General features: G+C 44.3%; 1 protein-coding gene across 1 annotated transcript in view; it reads right to left on the bottom strand.

Annotated features, from left to right (window-relative positions):
* Positions 1 to 26,925, bottom strand: part of LOC124788372 (transient receptor potential-gamma protein-like) — a 389,094-nt gene that overhangs the window by 158,539 nt on the left and 203,630 nt on the right. The window contains exons 9-11 of the mRNA XM_047255637.1: positions 15,243 to 15,378; positions 12,823 to 13,027; positions 6,091 to 6,285 (exon numbers count right to left, since the gene is read on the bottom strand). Of these exons, the coding sequence (XP_047111593.1) occupies positions 6,091 to 6,285; positions 12,823 to 13,027; positions 15,243 to 15,378 (536 nt within the window). The remainder of the gene's footprint in view (positions 1 to 6,090; positions 6,286 to 12,822; positions 13,028 to 15,242; positions 15,379 to 26,925) is intronic.

A 26,925-nucleotide genomic window follows, 5' to 3' on the forward strand; every position in this document is an offset into this window, starting at 1 on the left:
GAATTTTCTCGGGTTCTCGGCAAGAACTTTTGCTGAAATATGACGGCGGTATTTGTTGCATGCTTCGTACATACATCTTTTCACAGACGCAAGAATCTCTACTAACCTTGCGTTCTCTTTTGAACCGACAGTGCACGAGTCTTTACTTCTTTAGCATTTTCCGATTTTCGTTGTTAAACTAGGTGGGTCTTTTCCGTCCTTAATCCCCTCATCAGGCACATTATTTTTCAGAGAACGAAATCCCATATGTTTAAACTCCGCCTATATTTCCTCTACGTCCATCACACTGGAACTAAACAATGTCAGTTCACTATCTAAGTGTGATGCTAACAACCACGTGTGACATAATGCTTTTGTTTAACTGTGTGTTACTTCCAAATTACATTTGGTTTCCTCTGTCTAAGCACTTTGTGTATAACTCTACAGTTGACGCTGGTAGACTCGGATGATACCTCTGTCGGAAATTAAGGCCTCCGTTTGTGACACCGTGAAAACATGTATTGTGAGAAACGATAGCGTACGTCTTCTCTCACACTGCTGTTGTAGTAGCCCTTTTCTAAGCCATGTGAGATGAATATTTTAGGCTTCTCTGTTAGCCGTATTTATTTTTTCTTGGCAGGCTGTGGTGTCATGCAGTTCTGTATTATTTAGGTTATTACAACGGTTGTGTTAGATGATGATTGCGTTGTGCAGTTGTAGCGGCGTTCGCTGACTTTTGCCTGTCGACTCGCTTTCCAGGCCGCTTCGCAGCAGCTTTTTCTGATATTACTCAGCCGTTGTTAGCCGTTTGACTGCGAAAGTCGCCGAGCTGTCGACTGTATTCCGCTGTAAGCGCTCGTGCAAATAATTCTGTGTGTACGTTTGTCAGTGGAAAAGAGACAGAGAAAGAGGGGCTGCATGTTTGTAGTGTGCTAGCGTGCGTTTAAGCGTCTACTGCGTACTGTTTAATGATGCGATGTGTCGAATAGCGTAATCTGTTTTGTCATCGCTCAGTTTTTCGCTGTGTGTAATTACTTTATGGATGCGGCTGCTCTATTCTGTTGTTGTGACTGATTTGTTTCAATATTTGGAAGTTTGGTTATAAGCCTTTGGGACGTAAGCGCGTGCTAAATGGCTATGTAACAATACACCACTCTCGGAACATAGGAGTAAGGAATAGGAGAGTAGTGGCCATGCACCACTAGGAGTAGAACGAAAACAAGTAACTGATCTGAAGAAAACTGGATAAGAAGAGATGACGACGGAAAATGGACAGAAGATGGATAGATGGAAATAAAAATGAGGAACGCTGAGAAAGTGTTGACAGCTGTTGTACAAGCGAGAATATACCGGGAGGGAGAAGTTTTAATACGCTCTCGAATACAGCATGATATAAATATCAGTATAAGATTGCAGGGTAGTCTGCTCTACAAGCATATGGCAGAATTGGAGAAAGATAGAGAAAAATATAAAGGGTAAAGGGAAAAAATGTAAGCAAGCTGTTTATTATTTCAAAAGTAATTGGCAGAAATGTTAATATATTTGTCGCTATGTGAGAGAAGATGGTCGATGTCTTCATGGAAAAATGTTCGATGTTATCTACGGAATCTTGAGTGCACCTCTTCGTTCGAAGAAAACGACGGCCACGAATGTCTTTGATCACAGGGAGACTCAGCTGCTCCTGCTACCGCTGTACCGCTGTCGTTTGACTCAACACGCCGTGTTGTAGCTGGTCTTCATAAACCACGCGCGAGATTTTTATATTCTCTCGCTCACTAAGCGCAAACTACTAGTCCTACAGAAAAACTGAGTAAGACCTGTTTGTAGGAAATTTAACGTAGCTAAAGTCTGTAATGAGACACGATTCCAGTAGAGGGCGTAAGTTTCGAGTTATTCAATAAAAATGAACAAAAGTTACCCTCAAACGCACTCCCGCTCCCATACTAAGCCCCCACTGGTGAGGATATATAGTATGTCGTTCGTGGCACACCCTCCTAACACTGTACAAATATTTGCGACTGCAGAAATTATATCCCACATTCGATCTTTTTCGGTTTTCATTGAGTGGTCTTATTATGTCACTGACTTAGTCAAACACTTACAATTGTAAAATTGACGTTTGCGTAAATTTTAACAGTTTTCCGAATTTAAACGGCGTACAATGTACAGTTACAACGTTGTATTTTTCAGGCCTTCTGACTACGAAACTGCTGTGCTGGTAAAGGTTAAGCTTGGATCGAACTGTCAACGTAGTTAGTTTTAACGTATCGTTTACAAAAGTCGTTTTTCGTTCATTACCATCGCGGACACGTTAAAATTAATAATTTTAACGAAGTACCCGATTACGCTAGTGGCGTAATAGCCCAATCAATGGAGACCAAAAACAGTCGAATATCGGGGGGTAGTTCTCGCAGTTGGAAATTTTTGTACAGTGATAGGAGGAAGTGCCACGAACAACATTCTGAAAATTCCGACTGATGAGGGGTAAGTGTGGGGTGGAGTTGCGTTTGAAGGTAACTTTTGTACGTTTTTATTTAATAACTATACAACCGTGGCCTGCAGCCCAAACTTACACCAGTACAAAATCTTAACTACACTACATTTCCTACAAAAAGGTCCTATTAATTTTTTTCTGCGCGCAGCGAGCGAGGGAATATGAAAATCACGAGCGTGGTTTATGAAGGCCTGCTGTAACATTGAGGATTGCATAAAACGACAGTAGTAGGGGCAGCTGAACGGAACTGTGTATGGAACTCGCATGGGGGAAATCGGGACTGTATGGAGTGTAAGCGCTTGCCAGTGAAACTTCAGCAGCGTACTCGAATTTTATTTATTTATCTTACGGCTTACAGAATTATATTTTAAGTGCAAACACAATTAAAATGATGTGAATCAGTACAAGCGTATATATAACAAAGAAACATTGAAAACAGGCAGTAGATAAAAGAGGCTGGATGTCTAAAGACTCCAACCAGATAATTAATTTGTGCAGAGGTTCTACGAAGTCTTTCAAGGTACCCATGAACTTCTTTCTTGGACAGTCGTGCAAAATGTCCTCCAGACTTTGCTCCCGTGTTCCGCACTCGCGTTGCTCATCGTCAATGACTCCCCATTTGTGTGGTGACGGCGTAGCCAGTTCTGATACGGCTGAGGGAGCGCCGTAGTTTTCCTGGACCTGTTGGATGGTCAGACCTGTTCCACCCAACTTCTTACGACTATGGAAGGACGTCCACTGATTTCTCCACTCCGTTCTTAGACTGTAGCTTTCTGGGGCGAATTAGCTAATGTTTACAAGATTAGTTCTCTAGATTTTAATCGAATGCTTGGTAAGATTTTCATTATGTTACGAACAGCTACGCGTCTGGATCGTCTGAATGTCATCCGGTCACGTGTTACTGCTTGCTGTCGTCGGAGATTTTGAGGGGCAGTGTTAGCGTAACAACTATGACAAGATGTGTGCGGGCGTTTTGTCGCGAGGTCGTTTCGACTACGCTGGGAAGCCCTTACACACCTTCGATCCCTCTCCATGCGTTTTCCATATTTTTGGAGCCCTTGAGAAGACATTCGTGGCCGTTGATTTGTTTCGGACGAAGAGATGTGCGCTTGGGTACAATCGTGCAACCGTAGGCAACCACATACATTTGTGCATAACGCATTAATCATCTTGTCTCACGGATGAATTAATTAACAGTTATGGCGATTACTTTTGAAATAATGAACAGTTCACCTACTCTTTCTCGATGTGGGTCGTTGTCATTTGCCTGAGCCTTACACACAGGCACAGCCAAGATGCCGTAAGTATCAGAATTTGAATTGCATCTACGGAATGGTTACAGGTGCTGAGAAGTCCATGGACTAAGAACCCGATGAAGGTCACAGCGTGTGTGAAAATCATGTCGCTTGAAATTTTCGAGGTCGATTATTTATTCATGTAAGAAAAACAATTCCCGTAATCAGTCAGCATCATTGTGTACGCCTCATGAGGCACCGAGTGAGGAAGGGTGACTGCGTTAGTTGACGGAGCTGAGGTAGCCAGAGTCACACCGACGAAACGAAGAGTGTTACACCGTGAAGCTCCAGTCTGACATTTATCAAATTATGTGGCACGATCCTCACGAGCATGAGCACACTCTTTTATTCTCTGTGGCACGGAAGCAAAATGCCTGCAAGTGTCATTTTGAGGAATTTATTGCCATTCCTGAAACACGGCTAATGTAGACTGCTGGCTGGAGGCTGACGGGAAAGTGTTCGCCTCCTCATCGCCTCCCAGACCTGCTCTGCGGATGACAAATCGGGCAACTGGCCAGGCCAGTGAAGAGCCGCGCATTCCTCGGGGTGTTTGTGGCGTCACATGTTCCATTATCCTACTGGGAAATGCCATCTGGTACCGTTGTCATGAAAGCTATGCTAACTGGGTTTGCCATTCTTCCCACATACCGGTGAGCATTCAGCCTCGCTTCAGCAGTTAGCAAATTCCTGGTGCCGTATCCAATAACTCCCCACACCGTGATCCCATGAGTTGTAGAGGTACGGGTCTCGACAGTCGCTGCTTCCTGTGACCTTTGAGCAAGTCATCTGCGGACATGTTGGCGAAGACCTGATCACCACAACCAGAAGCGAGACTCATTGCTGAACATCACACAATGCCACTCAATGTCTCAGTTAAGTCGAGACTACAAGTTTCTGTGGTACGGTGTCAGCGGTATACGACGTTTGGTAATTTGATATCTCAACGCAGCTTCCATTAATTTATTCCCGAGTGTTCAGCTGTTCACATCTCTCTTGTTGTTAGAGGCAGTCTAACAATCTCTGGTTTTCTCGTGGTGTACTATTTCTGGAAGTATCTGAGCCTACCTTTCTTAACATACTGTTGTTCTGAGTCCATCTCATCAGAACTGGTTCTGTAGTCACTGCACTACAGCGAACTGTCTCTGCAATCTGTCGGTGTGCTGTTCCCATGTCCCTTACGCCAATGATTTTATATTTTTCAGACTTTGACAAATGGTAACAAACTGTAAATTCACGGTGTCTAGCCATGCTGTTTTGCAATGTCCGAACAAACAAACACCTTCTGAACAGGCCTCGAAGGCCCAAGGGTACCGACCAATGGCCGTGTCATCATCAGCCCACAGGCAGATACGGAGGGGCACGTGGTCAGCACACCGCTCTCCCAGCCAGCTCCTCTGACAGCACCCCACCTGCCAACAATACTCAGCAGACCCAGACAGTGGCCCATCCGAGCGCTAACCAAGCTCAGAGCACTTAACTTCAGTGATCTGACGGGAATCGACGTAACCACTGCAGCAAGGCCGTTGGCTGTTTGCAGTGCATACCTGAAAAATTCCAGTGCTTTTGGATACACCCAGTAGCCATCGTGGTCTCACACCATACATCGTCTGTGGGAGTGGCTTTCTTCTGCATCCACGATATTATTGTATAAGGAAGATGTCTTAAAAAACATATCCCACAGCCTGGGAAGTACTGGAGTATCAGGTCTGAAGTGTTCGGTCAAGGTGTTCATTTTGTATCACTTACCGTTGACATCTGTATAGAAATGATCAACCACTAACATGAAATTGTGGAGATACGTGCGTATGTATGTGTTGTCACGGCACAGATTTGCACAGAAACAAGCTTGTAAGTTCTATACTCTCCTCAACTGTTTGACAGCCATCGTCCATTATTTTGGACGACTGTGAGGGAATGTGGTAAAGATTGTAACTAACTGTTAAGCTAGTTTTATAATTTGATGATTCATATTTTGTTAATTAAGGTAACACGTAAAAAATTTAACATATTCGTTCCATGACAATCAGATACGGTTCCTAACAATCTCGTAAGAATTACTCGATCAGTGGTATCAACACTCAGCCACCGACATGACCCCAATATGTACAAGTGCAACAACTGACGAGCAAACTATGTCTACACTGATGTAGGCTGTGACGAAAATTCACTTCACTGGATAGCACGGCGTAGTGGATATCAGTAGCTGGACTACACCAGATCACGTCTTTCACAAATGATTACAAAATGGTATCATTTTGAGGGAAGTCACTGAGACGACTACATAAGAACCTGCAGTTGATGCAGCCACTGCGCAGTACTCACCCGGATGGTGCGCATGTGCTCCTTCTTGGCGGCGCGGGAGTGCCCGCAGAGGCGGCGCTGCACCCACTGGATGAAGTACCAGACGCTCTTGGGGGTGGGCACGATGTTGAAGGGCGGCGGCACGGTGCCGCCCTCTTCGAAGTACGAGATCCACAGCTTACTCCGCGCGAACTTCCACTCCACGTCGGCCCGCTCCTGGCAAACGAGGGCGCGCAGGGCGCACCGCAAGTGTCAATGGGGCTCCAGGATTAGCCGGGGAGAAATAGAGCCACAGGTAGGGGACAGGACGGGGTACAGAGAGAGGAGGGGGGAGGCGAGGAGATGGTCCCAGCACAGGCGCTAACAGAGACAATGGCAGGGGGCTGCTCAGAGTACAGAGGGACAACCAGTAGAAGGAAGACTCAGAAAGCAGAGCAGTCATGGTAGTAATGGTAGTGGGTAGGTCAGGAGGACAAGTGGTACAAGGAGGACACGCTGACAGTGAGGAGTCAGGTGGCAGGGAGACGTGCAAGGGACAACTGTCTTACAGGACACAGTGTCAGTGGTATTTCATGTGGCAGGGAGGGCAGCCAAATGTAGCGTGAAACTCCAGCAGGACATGCTGCACGAAAAACAGGGCACACTACAGGGGTTAGCACGAGGATGCGGGTCGCAGTGGGGGGGGGGGGGGGGGTGCAGGGAGGTGTGCGAGTTAATGGCAGGATGGACAGCGAACACAGCTGGCAGGAAGGGCATGGCGCTGATACCTGAGCCCTGTGTAGAGCCAGTCACAGTGGCTCCCATCAGTGTACTGTAGGCACTAGATGTGTTCAGACACCTGTCATATGCCTGTACTGCAACATTCCTGTCAGACGCAGTGTCTTCATAAACCACTCATCATACAAAAGGCCAGGTTTACACGAACGTTAGGATGACGCTTTCTTCACAGGTACGTACTTCCACTTCTATTTACGCCACGAGGCAACTGAGAGATGGAAATATTCCTATTCCACATTTCAGTACTGTTTGATCAGTAATATGTAATATTGAATTAAAGGATGTATGTCACACGTGCCTATACAAAAAACAAAAACAATTTGGGAACTCAAGAGGCATGTCTTGTGTAGCATCCATCGTTTTCAAATCAATGTCACAGCCGTGCTTACGTATGAATGTTGTAACTCTAAATTTTCGATTATTTCAATATGGGAGTGAACCCATTTGATAAGCTCATACAGAAGATAAACGACACAAATATGCTGATAAGAGTATGTAACTGACAAGTGAAAATGTTTACTCCCACTGTGGGAACATAAAATCTAGCTCAAAGTGTCTTTCTAACAAGGTGCTAAACAAATTTTATGATTGTATTGCATAATTTTATTTGCTACTATGCAGTGTACTGTGTTGCAATCTCATATCTTGATAATAATGAATCACATAGTGAAACTGGAATGATATACGACTATAATTTAACACTTGACTAGAGTTCTATTACAGGGCACTGCCGAATTTCGCTTGTTTAACATAGCTGTGCTCCAGCTGAGCTGTGGGGACCAGCAGTATGCCTCATTCCCAGCGACTCCGCAGTCACACTAGTGGCGAGTCACTGCCGCCATGTAATGTTGCCTCAGTAACAGGGTGATGGCCGCCACCAGTGGTAGGCTACTGGCACACCAATGTGCGCAGCTCGTCGTTAAGGGGCTGCCGTCGGCAATTGTGATATACTGCCACCACACTGTGCTGTACGATGGTGCTACTCAGTGCTAGAGAGGCCACCGTTACCAGTTATCTGGCGCCACGGAATGCTGAGGCACACCTCCTTATCGGGAGGCCACCGTCACAGTTGGTGTCGCTGGAGCCGTACCAGCCCGTGCCATTGCACAACTCATTACTTGGGAGGCCAGCAGAACACTGGTGGTGAGTCACTGCATCACGCTGTGCTTCAATCAGACGGATGCCATATTCCTTGACTTCCGGAAACCGTTTGACTCTGTGCCCCACTGCAGACTCCTAACTAAGGTACGAGAATATGGGATTGGTTCCCAAATACGTGAGTGTCTCGAAGACTTCTTAAGTAATAGAACCCAGTACGTTGTCCTCGATGGTGAGTGTTCATCGGATGTGAGGGTATCATCTGGAGTGACCCATGGAAGTGTGGTAGGTCCGCTGTTGTTTTCTATCTACATAAACGATCTTTTGGATAGGGTGGATAGCAATGTACGGCTGTATGCTGATGACGCTGTGGTGTACAGGAAGGTGTCGTCGTTGAGTGACTGTAGGAGGATACAAGATAACTTGGTCAGGATTTGTGGTTGGTGTAAGGGATGGCAGCTAACTCTAAATATAGAAAAATGTAAATTAATGCAGATGAATAGGAAAAAGAATCCCATAATGTTTGAATACTCCATTAGTAGTGTAGCGCTTGACACAGTGACGTCGATTAAATATTTGGGAGTAACACTGCAGAGCGATATGAAGTGGGACAAGCATGTAATGACAGTTGTGGAGAAGGCGGATAGTCGCCTTCGGTTCATTGGTAGAATTTTGGGAAGATGTGGTTCATCTGTAAAGGAGACCCTTATAAAACACTAATACGACCTATTCTTGAGTGCTGCTCGAGCGTTTGGGATCCGTATCACGTCGGATTGAGGGAGGACATAGAAGCAGTTCAGAGGCAGGCTGCTAGATTTGTTACTGGTAGGTTTTATCATCATGCGAGTGTTACGAAAATGCTTCAGGAACTCGGGTGGGAGTCTCTAGAGGAAAGGAGGCGTTCTTTCCGTGAATCGTTACTGAGGAAATTTAGAGAACCAGCATTTGAGGCTGACTGCAGTACAGTTTTACTGCCGCCAACTTACATTTCGCAGAAAGACCACAAAGATTAGATAAGAGAGATTAGGGCTCGTACAGAGGCATATAGACAGCCATTTTTCCCTCGTTCTGTTTGGGAGTTGTGGTACGAAGTACCCTCCGCCATGCATCGTATGGTGGATTGCGGAGTATGTATGTAGATGTTGATGTAGAATGATTGGCAGGTGGCCATCATGCCACATTACTAGCCTCATTATACAGTTGTAATGACTAGGTCAAACCCCCAGAGAATTATGTATTCTCATTAGTGAAGCACTGACCTACAAAACTGGCTGGCTGGTGTCATTTAGATGGAACATGCTAAATGTCAATATTATGACGAGTTCGTAAGATTAGCAGTTAAGGAGCTGAATCGGCAAAAGTTGAATACAGTGCAACGCTGGGCAGCTCAGAAGGGCGCGATGTCATTAGCGGTACGGTACTGCCCGACACAAAATGGCATGCAGTGTGCAGCAGATGTCCAAGCTAGCACCAGGATGAAGTTGCAGCAACATCAAACAGCAGTGGGCAGGTTGACATGAGCAGGTAGAGCAGGGAGACAAGGGTTAGGGGACAGTGAGCAGGGGGAAGGTGGAGGGGACAGGGTGAGAGGGCAGGGCAGGGGCAGCAGGTAGTGGCAGTGATGCAGGGCAGAGGCAGGGCCAGGGGCAGTGGCAGTGGGGCAGCAGAAGAGGGTGGTAAGGAGTAGAAGCAGGGGGAAGGGGAAGGGGTAGGGGTATCTGGGAAGGAGCACAGGGCCTCGGGCAAGAGTAGGGGGCAGGGACAGAGGCAGGAGGGCAGGGGTAGTGGGGAGGGGGTTAGGGGGATAGACGCAGGAGGATGAGAGCAGCCGATGCAGGGGGAAGTGAGCAGGGGCAGGGGCAGACAGAGGGGCAGGGGTAGTAGAAAGGGGGCAGGTGTATCAGCAGGGTGGGAGAGGGAGGGGAAAGAAGTCAGGGGGCAGGGGGCAGACACAGGGGGACAGGACAAGGAGCTGGGGTACAGGCAGTGGGACAGAGGTAGGGGGGAGGGAGCAGGGTGCAGGGGCACAGGGGCCAATGCAGGGGGAAGTGGGCAGAGTGCAGGGGGAGAAACAGAGGGGCAGTGGTAGGGGAAAGGGGGCAGTTGGAGAGGCAGGGCGGCAGAGGCAGGGGAAAGAAGCAGGGGGCAGGAGGTAAGGGCACAGGGCAGAGGCAGGGGAAGAGAAAGAGGACAGGGGCCTGAGGTAGGGGCAGTGGGGCAGGAGTAGGTAGTGGGGGAGAGGCAGAGGGAAGGGAGGCAGGGGGAAGGGTGGTGGGGCACAGGGCAGGGGGTGGGTGACAGGGTGCAGCTGGGGAAATGGGGCTAGGGCAGTGGGATAGGGAAGGGCTGAGGGAGCAGGGGCAGGCGGTATGGGCAAGGGTGATATGTGCCTGACTTGGGTGCTATTCATAAAGGAATGTTTGCTGTCCTTGCATTTAACTATTCACATTAGGTACATTAACATCGAACTTTAAGCAGGGCAGAAAAGCGCCATTGTGGAACTACAGACGTGAAATGGAAATTAAAGTCTAATTAAAATTAGAGTGTGTGCTAAATGACTCGGCCCTTACCTGCATTGTGATGTATTAGGGGAGGGACAACCATAATGGGTGCAATTCCGTTCTGTGGGGTAGTTGCAGTTCGACAGCTGAACCCTATGCACATGCAGTACTTCTAAGCTGCAGCTAGCGAGTCTGCAAACGATTACATTAACTGTTATGCCACTAAGACCAATAATCTGCCAAGTCAATTGTCCACGGGTAGGATACTGAATAAGCAAATCGGCACACGAACAACTGAGACGGGCGCTTCTAATGGATGAAGCACGCAGCTCAGCACGTGGCCGCTCACTATAGTGAAGGTGTGGCTCACTCGGCAGTTAGAGGGGGAATGCACGAGGACCGAGTTACTCTGTGCGACCTCTGACTGTTGGCTGACACTTGACTCGGCACCTGGGAAGCGACTTCCTCCAATCAAAGAGTGCTCTCAGCGTCATCCTCCAACTGTCCAGCATTGCTAATATTGTCGAGGTCCGCATATCCACGATGACGCGCTCTCTCCCTCAGGTTATATGGCAATTGTTTCTCCATTCGGCGTCTACTAACTACTCTGCTCCGGCCTTACTATAGAATTACCTTACTCCACCATGTAGCATATGTGCTACAGTGAAGTATTCCAGAGACTATGTGCCACTGCATTCGTTGGCTTTTTGCATGCAACAACTGCAGTGCTTTTTCCCATGCTACTAATTTACCTACATACCTGTCTTGTTATTAAAGGGGTTCACAAAGCGAAATCTCTCACAGAAGACAACTTACAGCATATTTCAGAAGATGCATGCAGATTTGCACCCACGGCATCTCAGGGGCGAGCTCACCTATCTCGAGACATTATGTAAGCGGACGGATATCCACCCTCAAAACAGATTTATCAAGCGAAATAAGTCATTAATTAAACCCATTACCTACTTATTTAAGTTATTTAACTAACTCTTTAACGAAAGAATGTGTGCTCCTATTAATTTGTTGTCACGAACCATATGAGCCTAAAAATGTGTAAACTTGCTATGGAAAATAACGGATACAAGTGCTCCCCTGGCCTACATGTAACGTGTTCAGGATGTGGCTGTTCTGTAACTTCTTCATTACAGACAGCTATCAGGACTCATACAGTAACTGCACGGATGGAGACTCCCAATGATAGTATCCAGATTCTGATTGTATTTTTGCAACAATATTTAGCCCCTGAGTGCACCACACGAGGAAACATGCACTCTCATGTTATTATCATTATTAGTGCATAGTCATGTTCCTAACCTGTGCTACAAGTTCATGTCAACCACATGTATCTAAACTGATGTTATTTTCATTATTATCATTATATAATGCTAATAACGTCTTTCGTTTATCTCTTAACTACTAACTGTTACTGCCAACTTCTCTGGTTATATTTACTTCAGTAGTATTACATAGCTCCATGTGACAGTTTTTAATTGTGATAGCTACTAATTAAAGTGCCATAATTGGCAAATTATGCACAATGCATTTAATGTACAGAAAGCAAGAATAAAACACAACTAAATAGTAGTATACAATGACAAAGAAGGAAAAAAGTAAACAGCACCACACCTGAACAAAAAATTTTCCCAATTTAGTGGGTATTGAGACACTATGATCTGCTTAAGAAACAAAATCATTCTTGCAGAAAACCAAATGAGAGACGGAACACTTGTTGTTTTTGCCTTATTTCGAAGGTCCACGGTATTTCTGTACAGTTCTTCATCACAGCCTGGTGACACTTAACACGAACTTGTCCGATTCCTCTGATCGAGTGCACGAAATGAGGAGGACCTTCCGTTGCTGACACAGTAGGCAAACGTGTTATACGAGCGGAACTGTCAGGAAACTGTATTGCAGACCTGACACATCGCTCTCCCTCAAATCAGTTTCATCATGTAACCAATTGTCAATATCAGAGACACTGATAGAGGAAAGGCGACGTTCAGTATGTATTCCCCAGACTGAAAATCACTAAAGAGCACTTAGTACAACGCTGACGACCCACTGTCCCTGTGAACTGGTAGCGCTGTGAGAGCTGCCATCACGCCCACACTCCACCGCTGCCTCGAGGGACCTGTGTGCCGAGCTCCGCACCACGCGTCTACGGTGTCGGGCCAGGTCCACTGCACACACCTGGCGAGTGCTGTGCTGTGCCGTGCCGTGCGCTTTGTGTTCAGGCGTGTGCGTGCCACGTTCCACTGGCTAGCAGTGAGAAGCAGCTGCAGACTGGAGAAGAGAGGGAGAGAGAGAGAGAGAGAGAGAGAGAGAGAGAGAGAGAGAGAGAGAGAGAGGTGAGGCTCAAACATAGTGCGGGACTTACAGAACTTACGGAAATGAGCTGGTAGGAGTGGTTCATCATGGCGATGAGCAGGTTGAGCAGCACCACGATGTTGATGACGGAGTAGGTGCCGAACATGAGCATCCCCCAGAAGCGCGTGAAGCTCTTGATGCCGGCCAGCTCGAAGTTGTCGAGGTCAACCAGGCCAAACACGGCCCAGAAAAGGGTTTGCGTCGTCTCGAACAGGCTGCGGGCACACCACAGCCAAGCTTACGACTACAATTGAGCACGTCGTGCAGCCGATTTTGTACACGTAGGTACTTCATCTTCTGTAAATGGTTAAAGTCACAGTGGTGAATGACGTGTAGAATTGACACCAAAGTACAACAGGGATTGCGTCCCATTCCCATGGCCATGAAAAATAAAAGTCAGAGGTTCTATTCACAAAACCACTGTATTCAGAACAGTCTCCCCCTGAATTAATACACACGTGAAATCGTTTTAGAAGTTTTGAAACAATAACTATAGTCCTTTTTTGGAATTGCATTTAGTATTTCAGTGCAGTTTTCTTGGATGTCATTAATTGTGTCTTAATAGTGTCCTTCCATTGCCAACTTCAATTTGGGGAACAACCAGTCAGCTGGTGCCAAATTCGGCGAATACTGTGGGTGATCCAGGGATGTGATCCATTAGCTGGCCAAAACTAGTGCACAATCTTCGCTTTGCGTGCTGGGTGCCGTCATGGAAGAGTCGACTTAGACGAAGTCTTGGCCACAAACGCTGGAGGCTTCAAAGAACTTCATGTGGCCTCACTGCACCACTGCCATTTTCCAACGAGTGTGACACATACTGTTGCCTTCGCGGCCAGGATGCCTGCTGCAGCAATGTCAACGCCTTCATTTTGAAACTCTAATGATCGTAACGCCACAGCTCGTCACGTGATAGCATTGCGGTTTGGAATTTCACACAAGCCGTCCTAACGGAACTGGGACACACTATGTAGCGTTGTCACCACATGACCGTGTTACCAGTCCTGTCAGGGTATACCAGTAACAATCCCATTGTTTAAAGAATCCAACTCCCACGTATAAAACTTTTTAGTCGTCTTGATGCAGCTCAATGTTTACTTTTTCAAATCTCCTGAACTATAAGCTGTGCGATTATATAATTTCGCAGCCCATTCAGTGGTTTGCGTGGATACTGCCTGCAAAATGCGTTACGAATTGTCCCAGTAGTATAGAAATAACAAATTAAGACATCGCGCCTGATGCTAGAGCTGTACTTACAAACAACGAAAATATGGTAAGCGATAGATTTTTTCCTTTCATTTATTTGAAGGAGGCATCAGCGAGAAAACGTTTTGAAAAAGTTTCGGATTACGTGTTAAGTTTTTTCGAAGGCTCTGAATACTCTCATTCTCATACACTGGATGAATACAATCTGCGTAAATTGCGCGCTGTGTGCTATGCCGCCCAAGATACATACACAGCTGCTAACTTTAATTCTAGACTTATTGTGTTAAATCTTTAACATAAGATTATACCTCTTAATAAGTAGATTAAGACAGCATTTTAAATTATAAATTTGGTCAATAATTATGTGAAATACTGAAAATCAAAATAGTTGTTGCTCCTGGAAGCCGTTAGGTTGGCAACCTGCAATCGGGACCAGGTGACCGCTTTGGACGTTTAGTGATATAGATAATGGGTGTGGCCAACGCCTGGTGGCCAGTGAGCACTGTGTAGGACCACAAATATCACGGTGTGCGCGCCTGAGCCAATAGTAACAGTGGCCCGAACACACTGAAACGGGCGTTGTTGTCAGTCTACATGTCGCTAGCTGGTGGGACAGTTCAATGTCGGGGTAGGTGGGCGTTCAGATGCAACAGGCGACCACGTTGGAGTGCATAGGAGTGTGCAGGAAACCACATATGTCCTCAGTGGTCTGATGAACTGTCTGGGTACCTGCAAGAAAGGAGGATTGGCAAATTGTATGCCAAGAACGCCTTCGCTTCTGCTCTCGGCGTACGGCTCACTGCAACAACCTGCGCCACACTGCGCGATCTAGCAACAGGTGCCATCCTACGCGTAGGCTGCTGTTGGCACTACGACGGAGGTAGCTGCATTGCCTCTGGTGAAGTACCCGCAAGAGGTGCGCCACATCTGTAAGGCAGGAACTGCTCACTAATAGCGTTGCGCCTTTGGGAGCAAAGAATCTCGATGCAGCACGACTCCTGATTGCCATCACCTACAATTACAACGGACCCGATTACAGGTGGGGACCGATGACCTCAGTAGTTTGGTCCCACAGGAACTTACCACCAGTTACAGGTGATAAACTTGCCATTGTTTAGGCCAGAAGCGCTGGTGTTATCTATGGCGTTATGTTGAACAGAACAGGTCGGAAGAACACACACACACACACACACACACACACACACAGGGGAGATATGAGTTACTCACTTGGCGAACCGGCGCCAAACGACGCAGGCGTCGGGGTCCTTGGGGTCCATGGAGCCTGGGGGAGGGGATGTGGCTGTTCCATTGGGGCAGCGCTGCTTCTCCATGTCCGCGTAGTACCACAGCAACTGGTTCAGCCCTGCAGCACACACATCCATTGCCAGCTACAATCCACAAACATATCAAGCGCTGTTTATCCGTGCCTGTGGAGTATCACAGCAGCTGCTTCAGTCTCGTGGCAGACAAATCTGCCACTACCTACAACCCACAAAAATATGAAGGCGTGGGACAGCACTGCTTCTCGATGTTGACCATCTGGTTGAGCCCTGCAGCAGACAGACCTAAGACCTCAATTAGCATATCAAGGCACAAGGCAGCACTGTATGCCCGTGCCAACGTCCACATTATCAGTGCCTCGTGGAGATCTTTCCAACAGACCTTCACAGTCATCGTGGAAACCAGGAAGCAAAATCTTAGGTTTAACCTCAACAGCGTCGAGCTAGACTTCTTCCCTAGTGATTCCCAGTCTCGAATGTCTTCTGCAGTCGCCAGTCAATCTCAGAAATTGTCACATACAACTCTGATGTTGTTAATAATCTCGAAAAGCGGTTTTTGCCCAACGTACTTGAGGAAATTGAATTCCTGAACTACTGAAATTTTATCCAAAGGAAAGAAGTCGATACATAGAATCCGTTTGTGTTTGGTAGTTGCTGGTTAGTAGGGTACCACTGTAGGTTCGGGGACAGATGAAGATCATACCTCAGTGTCAAGTTAAGACTTCAGGGAACTCTACCCACACACCTAATGCAACTGAACTTTGTATCTTCAGGTCAACACAGGGAACCCTCTGTCCCCATCCCCCATGGAAACCCACGTCTTGGGCAATTGTGTGAGGTTCAGGATGCAACCTAATACTCTGTCACGTCTCTCAGTAAATTGCAGTTAGTTCTGGGACCAGACACAGGCCACACTCCCAGCTCTGATCTTGGCCAATAAGTAGCCGGAAAAACTCCCCTCTCTCCCTTTTTCTTATGTCTCTACATCAATAGCAAAACATTTAAATTGGCGAATTTTCGCCCCCCCCCCCCTCGCCCTCCAATTCCACCGCACTCACTAGAGCAGTTGCGTGAGTTTCGTCGTTCAAAGCCTGTATACTGTAGCAGAAGGATCATTAGTTTCCTACTTAAAAAACGGTGGCAAATATAAACGTTATTTGCGATGTGAGACACATTCTCATTACAGGGTGTGACTGAATTCCTACAAATGAATTACAGTAGGCCATGGCATAGCGATAAATATTAACATAATTTACGATATAAGACTTTACGGTATGTGGTTATATAGCTATAAATTAATGTCGTCTTGACATTTTCTGTAAGCCATCCCACCTCTCATTGTAATTTGCTATAATTTAACCGATTTCCTCCTACAACTCACGTTTCCATTGTCAGATATACATAAATATATGACTTTACATGTTTAAAAATTACCACAGCACATGATTTTAACAAAATACTCTGATATCTAGCTTTAAACAACGTATGAAACGCATTATTTAACGATAAATACAATCCTGTTTGTACCTTCCGCAAACATACCAACGTATAACCATACCCCTCTATTGCTAAGAATTGATAGAAGTGACACATACAGATAGATAGAATTATAACTCCCTGACGTGGCATCGAAACAAGCACCTTCCGATAAACAGTCGAGGACAGCTATCTGCGCTGCTGTGGCTGGGATCAATTAATAGTCAAGTATCGGTCTGTTCTGTACAGCAACACAGCAAGACAAGTGCAGACGTACCCCACACTGCAGTGTAAATATTGTGTGTGTTTCCACATCATCCGTTAGCATGTGTTTGTCATGAGAGAGGAGCATGTTGGAGGCATCTTCTGCTCTAGTAACGATTAGAGGCTGCAACTGAACGTGTAGAACAGAGATAGTGTTCGTTTCCGCTAAAACACACATGCTCATAACTTTATAATGCATTGCATTGCAAATGTAAGAATAATTTTTCAGTTGCTACTGTAGCTAGTGTTTTATTACGTTTTATATGAGGAATCGCTGGCAACTGTAAAACTGTATTTATGCTTATAAGTTGGTCACGTGGTCATGACGTCGCTTCATGTTATGACTCCTGAAATTAGAACACATACCCACACCAGTGATAAAATCGAATGACGTGACTGGTTGGCTGGTGACGTCACCTCCAACCATATGTCGGAGATCCTGTTAGTCTAATACTAGAAAGACAAAACAATATGTGTGCGATCCCACTGTGCTATGCTACTGACAAAAATCCACCGAAATTATACATAAAATTACTCATCCGAGAGGATCTAAAACTCAAATTATTTATCACGTGCATGAGCCACTTCATGATACGACTCCGATTTCTAAGTTTTCTTCTGTGTATCGTTCGTGGTGTGTTATGCAAAACAGGTTACAAGGCGGTAATTGCACTCATGGAGGGTGCTTTAATAGTTCGGACAACTGGAATTGTAAGCCTATCACCAGCGACAAAGATACGTGTGCCTCAGATTTTTATATAGCTGTTACGATTCTTCAAGTCATGTCGGATCATAGTAACCTACCAGATTCGTACTTTTGGAATTATTTTTAAGGAAATGAAGAAGAAATAGTACACTGATGGAAAATTACCCAATTATGACGATTTTTAAAAACGACACAGATACACAGCTGTCTGGAGCTGGGAACAAATGTGTTAGCCAGTAGGGGACAGGGACAATAAATAGATCATTTGCAATGGCTGTTGAAGCACGACCATCTGATGTTACAAAAAAACGGCACAGCTGCTACAAGATTGCACGTTTATCAGACATTGGGAGGTATTTCCACTTTGTCAGAACCTGTGTTCGAAAAAGAAATAGAATACAATAAAGATCATGACAGAACATAGAAGCCCAGGAGTAGATGGTATTCCCCACGAATTTTATTAAACTTTCTGATTAGTCGTCAAGAACGAAACGGAAAGAGTGAGCGAGAAACAGAGCTGGGGACACTTATACTCTGAAAAAGATTTATAATACTCGTTCCCAAGGCAAGAAAGAGAATAACGGGTTATAGGCTAATAACGTTGTTATGCATAGACTCAGAAATCGTATAACGTGTCATAGAAGCAAGATTCAGACATACTCCTCAGACATCTTCATTTCAAAATAGATGTCTAATATACTCATCAAAATCATCATAGATGGAATCTGTTCCTAAAAAGACACGGTCTTCTTCTGATGGCTGCAACACGCACAGACATTGGTGGTACTGAATATCGATTTCGAGAAAGCCTTCGATTAAGTCAGCCATTAGTATCTAACAAAGAGACGGCACGACCGTGGGGTCCGGGATTTGTCCGAAATTTTGTGTGGTGAAAGAGGACCCCTAACACCTCACGCGGTTAAAATATTAGGACGCACTACTAGGAAAATCCCGAGAAAAATCAATCCAAAGTTTCTTAGGTGCCTTATAAGTATAAAATGTTAGTCCATTGCCGAGCCACCGTCTGGCTTATATGGTTAGTGATCGGACCCTTACGCCAGAGGTCTCGGGTTCGATTCCTCCTCCGGCACTTTTTTTTCTTCTGTTGCTTGCAAAATTGCAGCGCATTGTTACAGGAGAATCGTGAAATTAATTCCCGGGAAGACTGTATAAAAATTCATTCTATAATTCACCATCAGTTATCGTCACCAATATTCCGAGACATGATTCAATATGCCTGGTTTGCCTCAAAATTATCAGAAACTCAAAACATTTTCGTAAATGTTAATGTGGCATATTTTTGTACAGATTTATTGCAAACGCCCTGCGATTGTAAAAAATCCGCTTTTATATGTTGCGCAAGTTGTCGCAAAAATTATTGCTTTGTTTGTTTTTACGGTAATTACCACTGCGGTTCTTGTTTATAATTATTATATGTATAAAAAGTGAATGTTTCCCAATCGAATTTGTTATTCTGATTAAAAACCTAATGATTCTCCTTATATACGAGGGCCGTTCAGAAAGTAACCTCCGGTTGATTTAAAAAAATACACCAAGTTAAATAAAAATATTTTAATATATACATCTTACAACTACATCTTTGCACTATTTTTCTACATAGTCTCCATAGCGATTGAGGCACTTATCGTATCTCTTCACCAGCTTTGAAATTCCTTCTGCATAAAAATCACCCGCTTGTGCCTGGAGCCAGCCTGTGACCGCATCTTTGAGCTCTTCGTCGTCATCAAACCGCTGTGACCCGAGCCATTTCTTCAAATGCATGAAGAGGTGATAATCACTTGGCGCCAGGTCTGGGCTGTAAGGTGGATGGTTGATAACGTCTCACTTGAAGGACTCAAGAAGGGCCGTTGTTCTGCGAGCAGAGTGAGGACGGGCGTTATCGTGCAAAAAAACGATACCGGAAGTCAGCATACCACGGCGTTTGTTCTGTATAGCCCGTCGTAACTTTTTTATTGTTTCACAGTACACGTCTTGATTAATGGTCGTACCACGTTCCATGAATTCAACCAACAACACCCCTTTGGCATCCCAAAACACCGTTGCCATCAGTTTTCTGGCAGAAAAATCTTGCGAGGCTTTTCTTGGTTTGGTAGGCGAATTTGAATGTGCCCACATCTTTGATTGTTCTTTTGTCTCAGGGTTCACGTACTTAATCCAGGTTTCGTCATCGGTCACGATTCTGTTTAACAATGGTTCTCCTTCGTCCTCATAAAGTGACAGAAAGTCTAATGCAGAGGCCATTCTTTGAGTTTTGTGGTGGTCGGTAAGAATTTTGGGCACCCATCGTGCACAGAACTTACGGTAACCCAATCTTGCTGTCACTATCTCGTACAAGAGAGTCTTAGAAATCTGTGGAAAACCAGTAGACAACTCCGACATTGAGAAACGTCGATTTTCACGAACTTTTGCATCAACTGTCTGAACGAGTTCGTCAGTCACCAATGATGGTCTACCACTCCTCTCTTCATCATGAACGTTTTCTCGTCCACTTTTAAATAAACGTACCCATTCACGGACAACTCCTTCACTCATAACTCTTGGACCGTACACGGCACAAAGCTCACGATGAATAGCTGCTGCAGAATATCCTTTGGCTGTAAAAAACCTTATGACAGCACGCACTTCACATTTGGCGGGGTTTTCTATTGCAGCACACATTTCAAACTGCCACAAAAACTAAACTAGCGCAGGTACGACGTTCACTCGACCACGGCTTGATGCCGACTGACCTGTTGAGTGCGTGAACGCACAGATGGCGTCGCTACTCCCCCCACAACCCGCACTGTGACCAATCAGAGGTTACTTTCTGAACCGCCCTCGTACTTTACAATGAAAAAAGGAAAAAGCACCGCCACGAATTGTGTTGTTGGACAAAAAGAAAATAATTTTTATTCAATAATGTAACTAATTTGTTAAAGATAATGTAGGTTTGGGAAACTTTCTGAATAATTAGTGGAATAACAAAAGATAATGAAACAGAAGAAAAAAAATTGCGAGAGGCGGAATAGAACCCGAGACCTCTGGAGTAAGAGTCCGAGCCCTAAACATCTGGGCCAGACGGCGGCTCGGCAATGGACTAACATTTTATACTCATAAGGTTCCTAAGAAACTTTGTATCGATTTTTCCCAGGATTTTCCGGGTAGTGCGTCCTAATATTTTAACCACGTGAGGCATTAGGGGTCCTCTTTCACCACACCCCGACCCCACGCTCGTGCCGTCTCTTTGTAAGTAGAGTTCTTCAGAATTTCTTATTCTCGCAAACAACAATACGTATAAGAAAGATGTTCAGTAAGTAATGCAACTTATTTTTTCCCCGGCCAGTTTCTGTTGAAAAAACGTTGTGGGACACCGAGGAATATTCATGCTTGAGCCTCTATAGCAGAAAGCTGTCACTGTGTTTCTTTTGGCAGAAATGCAGAGCATCGCAGATATTCACAGGTGCCTGCAGAATGTTTATGAAGACCTGGCAGCGATCAGAAGCGTAGTGAGTCGTAGGGTAGGCGGGGAGGCGGGGAGGCGGGGAGGTGTCTGTCATCTTTGCAACAAAGTCCGAGCCAGCTGGCCGCACACAGCTGTCATTCCTGCAGTGCTAGAACGTGCGCACACTCTCATTCGAGGTGATCGCCGGATCACAGTCAAAAACCTCGCTGCACAACTTGGCGTATCTGTCGGTAATGCTGATACAGCCGTCTACCAGTTGGGGTATTCAAAGTCGCGTGCCCGCCAGGTACCTCGCTGCCTAAACAGAAGACCGTAAAATAAAGAGCGATGAGTTTGGCCCGAGGAAGGAGGCACTCCGTGGAAGCAGTACGCGGACGGTGGGGAGGTTGCTGATGCAGCAGGACGCTGGCCCCGACGTCGGCCAGTGGAGAAACATTACGCAGGCGTACAGGCCCTCCCAGAACGCTTGCGGAGGGTCTTCGGACTGAACGGAAATTATGCTGAAAAATAGAGTTCTGTAGCGAATGAAAGTGGGGAATAATGTGGTGTGTTGGAATCCCGGATAAAACGGTCCTGGTTTCAGAAAAAAATTGTGTTGCATTACGTACTGAACGCCTCTAGTAGTCTTCTGACTGGTTTGATGCCGACCACTAACGTTTTCTTCTCAGAGTAGCACTATCTCCCTGCGTTCTCGGATATTTATTGGATATAGTCCAATCTCTGACGTTTATTCTCTGCGGCTCCTTCAAGTACCGCGTAGGTTATTTCCTGATGTCTTAAAACATGTCCTCCAACCCTACCCCTCCTTTTTGTCAGTGTTCCATAATCGTGGAGAACCTCCTCATTCCTTATCACATCGGTCAATCTAATTTTCAACGTTCTTCAGTGGCACCACTTCTCAAATGCTGCTCCCTTCCAATTTTCCCGCTACACACGATTCACTACCATACAATGCTGTGCTCGAAAAACATTTTCTGTGTAATATCTTACTCAAATTTAGGCCTAGGTTTGATACCAGTGGACTGCTCTTGCCAGGAATGCTCTCTTTGCCTATGCCTGTCTGTTTGTTATGTTCGCCTAGTTTCATCGGTCATTGATTATTTTTCTCCATGGTAGCAGAATTCCTTACCTTCATCTACTTCACTATCACCAATGGTGATGTTAAGTCTCTCGTTGTTCTTATTTTTGCTACTTCTGATAACTTTCGTCCTTCTACGATTTACTCTCCATGCATATTCTGTACTCATTAGACTGTTCATTCTATTCGAGAGATCCTGCTGTCCTTCTTTACTTTCACTGGGAAAAACAATGTCATCATGAAAGCTTATCATTGGTATCCTTTCACCTTCGGTTTCACTCCCACTCTTGAGCATTTATTTTATTTCTGTTATTGCTTCCTCAATGTACGTACAGTAGGGGGCAAGACTGCATCCCTGTCTTACACCCTCTTTAATCCAAGCACGTTGTTCTTGGGCTTTGTGTCTTGTTGTTCTCTCTTTATTATTGTCTGTATCGTATTTCACTTATTTTTTCTACGGCGTACTCCTGTTTTTCTTAAAATTTATAACATCTTGCATCATTTTACATTGTCTATTGCTTTTTCTAGTCCGACAGATCCTATGAGCGTGTCTTAATTTTTTCAGTCTTGCTTCCATTATGAAGCATGACGTCACAACTGCTACCAAATGGTTTCCAAAGTGCAAATAACTGGACATCTTACAAGAACCATTCCCAACCCGGAGTTTCATTAGACAGTGTTGCCATGTCACAGTGTTCTTTATTTCTATAGAACCATTAATCCTTATAATCGGCAGGACTATACGCTGGTGCAAGACATTTCATCGTCCGTGTCTGTTACCATATTACTTTCAGAATCCCAAGAGACAGTGAAAAACTCCGATATAAAAGAGGTTTAAGGGGAACCATCGGGTAGGGGTGGAACCAAATATGAACAATGAACGCAGTTCTTCTGGCTCAGCTGATAAAACACAGCTCTTGCGGTTCAATAGATGCACACATCCCTTTGCCAAATGTGTCGAAATGGAAGAGTTTCATGCGAAACTGAGGGAAAACGTACATCACCCAATTGACATCAAATCCAAAAGAAAGCGCATGAAGGGTAAGAGGGGCTCTGACAGCGTATAATACAAGGAAACTGAATATCATCCGAAGGAGTGGTCAACGTACTGGTCCTGTTCGAAATGCGGTACGTTGCACATATAATTCACAGAAAATAGGTACCAAAAATTAAAAAAAAATACATTGGTAGGTTGATTTGAAACTGTATGTTGTTTAGTGTAGCCAGGGACCACAGAAGGCAGTCAACGTTTACCAGGTTATGGGACAAAATGTTCAGCCCTCGTCGTGAAAAATCTAACAAATACTCTGAAACTGACTGCAAGTCGGTCGGATTTACGAAGGACTGCGTGAGGTATCAGGGCAAACACAGGCTGTAGACGGGTGGCAGCAACTTTATCTCGAGCCTTGTAAATTACAGTGTGTGTTTTCGAGAAGACTGCTAATAAAAGATGATAAAGACAAGAGCCAGAAACATTCAGATTAAACACAATGAATGAAACTGGACAGTACGATCGAATCTATAAGGTCACAGAAATGCTCAGTGGCACACATAGCAATAATAAATCATTTAATTCGGAGAAGTCATCCATATCGCCAACACAGAGATGTGGCAGACAGCGAACAGCAAGTTGCCACAAAAATTACAGTTGCGTGGAGATCGACATAGGCTAAAATCGTATGCGGATATCAAAACGTTTCTTGGCTAGCGGTGGTTGAATGTTAATAAGGTTTAATTGTGAAGCACACGGAAATTTTCGGTTTTGAGTTAGTAATATTTTCAAATTAAACATTAAATTCTCTTGGTTTCAGCAGTAAGTCCAACTTGACGACATAAAACATCTTTGAATTCGACTTTACGGTGTCTGATGTTTTTGAAGAGGTATTATTGAGGTTGCGTTGTCATTCCTTCTGGAGTCACTTCATCGGAGAATTAGTGAGGTCCATCTTCTAATGACAACACCTGGTGCATGAACACATTCCCTGTAACGTCTAATCTGCAATACACTTTACCTTGGTTCTCTACATTCAACTCAAATTTGATGTACTGAGTTACAAGGGACACTTTCTTGACACCACTGTTGTGCAAAAAACTTAACCAGTCACGTATTTTCACAAGAACTTCACCTTTTTCAGTTCCAACAATCAAAGCAGAATTAACATTCCAATGCAGTCAAGCAAGTCTAACGAAGAGGAGACATAAGTTATTTTAAACTTTTTTTTAAAATGCTCGAAAGTCCAATGAAAACCAATTTTTTTGTAGCTTACTGGCATGAATGACACAGTGATTTTCTTGTTTTTCTTTGGGCAAATTCTCCATGCCAAGTAAACCATCAAGATGATGATTTTGTTTTGTCCAACCCAATTGTCGGCATGGATATAAACATCGTTTCTTCTCCTAAACTGTTATTTTCTAAATGATGACGAAAACGGCTACCTATAAGATTAGAACCTGTTGTTGTTTTGGCACTCTCAGGAATAAGATATTTTATTTGTTTATTTGTGGTATTGCACGTAACATTCAAAATACCAACTTCAAACAGCAATTAAAAAAAAGAAGAAAAAAGATAGGACCGCTTGGTATGTACACTTGTTGTGCCATGTCGAACCGGTAATACAAAAAGAAGTTTTCTCGCCATTTGCAAAGTTTTCTCTAGTTTTATTTATGGTATCGTTGTAATACATCGACTCCTTAGAAACAATCTGTAGGTGATATCTCTTTTCATCAATCATTTACAGTTTTGTCTCTTCAGGAACGAAAGTCATTTCTGCACCAAATGTTAATTGCTTTCGGCACAAAGCACATAAATCTTTTCTGGGTTGACTACTACGATATCAGAGCAAAATTCACTCCAAATGTCAGAAAATATCTTCGAATGTACAGTTTTTTGCAACACCTCATTTGTAAAAGACAGTTTTTAAGTTTCAGAGGTTTTCGTTTGAGTCACTAGGAGGTTTTACGTGTGTCTGGAATACTGTTCTGCTTTCGTCAGGCAATATAATAGCGTGCTGATCTGGGTAATTGTTCAGAAACTTTACCATAAATTCATTGTTTGAAAAACGTGATACAGTGTTTTTCAGTTTCTCCTATTTCCATACACTTCTGCCATGAAACCTGAGTGTTACACTTTAGTTTCGCCCCTTTTAATTCTGATCTGATGACCAAACATATAGGTGGTTTTCGAGACCATCCTACCTTTTGACATGTATTGGGTTCGTGTACTTTCGGTTTTTGCCTTTTTTTTTCTCCGAACTATATGTTAATGTAAATCTGAAGTCAGGCAGCGAAGCTGACCTAAAATGAATTGAGCTACTGTATTAACATTGCCATGATAATGATTGATTTCAGCGCATTAATAACGTATTTGCAAATAGTCATTGGCAGGAAATAACTGACAACAATTTTCCTTACATCCACGGCCAGTTTCTAGAAAACTCACTACAAGGCTGTGATCGTTTTCAGCAGGAAAGCATTCAATTAAATCAGTACAGTTATTAACTGTGACACGTTACTCCCACCATCATTCTCAGCAATTTCCTCCTGAACATCATGACTTACTTCCATTTCAGCTACAGCATTGCCAATGTTAACTAGATTGTAGAAGTTATTTACCGAAAGTTCATCCACATTTGGAATGTATTTTAGCAAACAAGTTTCTGAAAGGTTAACTGATTCGTCTTGTTCAGGTAGGTCTCCATCTTCGCTTGATTCGTCACTGCTTAGACATCTTTCCGAAAAATAATCTGCACACACATTGTAACCTTTATCACTGTTAATACTGTAATTATCGATACTATCTCATTTAATATAACTAAAACTTTATCTTTACTCATTTCTCTCACACATCAGTCAATCACAGGTAGAAGTGTAAAATTTTGCAGTCACTTTCAATTTTAACTGTATTGCTGCGCTGATGGATATGCAGTTGTCTGAATTGTTACCAATATTCTTTTACAAAAGCTAGATACACTACGGTAAACGTTTAAAATAAATAACCACTCATAGTAGCTAACTCTTAAAAAGAAATGAGCTGAGCTAGAGTTTGAATATCAGCAATATTAGTGACTTGTAAACTTACGAAGGAAAAGGAACGTGTAGTTGGAGCAGACACTATCGTACCAGGTACCTTTCTTCTATTGAGAGAAACCAGTAACAGTTGCCTCAATTGATGCTAGGATTCAGGAGAGGCTATTTTTCAAAATGATGCGCAGTAGTCAAGGGACCTCTTGTCGGCCCGTGTTTTTTCTCCATAAGCGACAAGAGGTACCTTTTCCTAGGCTCGACTTTCTCTACTTTAACGACGCATTTGAGTGTTTCATGTATTAGAAATTGTTTTATTTTCGATTGTAGCTTGTGGCGGACAAAGTTAAGTTGATCTCAAAGAAGCAACTGCACCATACGTCCTCAATTATTTGCTGGATGTATTCCAGTCTGTGTCTTCCTCTAGCCTGTTTACCCTCTACAGCACCCTCCGGTACCGTGGAAATGATCTGCTGACGCCTTAACAGATGGCCTGTCGCTCCGACCCTTCTTCTTTGCAGTGGCTTCCTTATGTTTCTTTCCTCGCTGAATCTGCGGAGAACCTTATCCATCCACACAATTTTCAACATTCTTCTCCAGCACCACATCTCAAAGATCGCGGT

The sequence above is a fragment of the Schistocerca piceifrons genome, chromosome 3, assembly GCF_021461385.2.
Source record: "Schistocerca piceifrons isolate TAMUIC-IGC-003096 chromosome 3, iqSchPice1.1, whole genome shotgun sequence".
In the NCBI taxonomy this organism is placed as follows: domain Eukaryota; kingdom Metazoa; phylum Arthropoda; class Insecta; order Orthoptera; family Acrididae; genus Schistocerca; species Schistocerca piceifrons.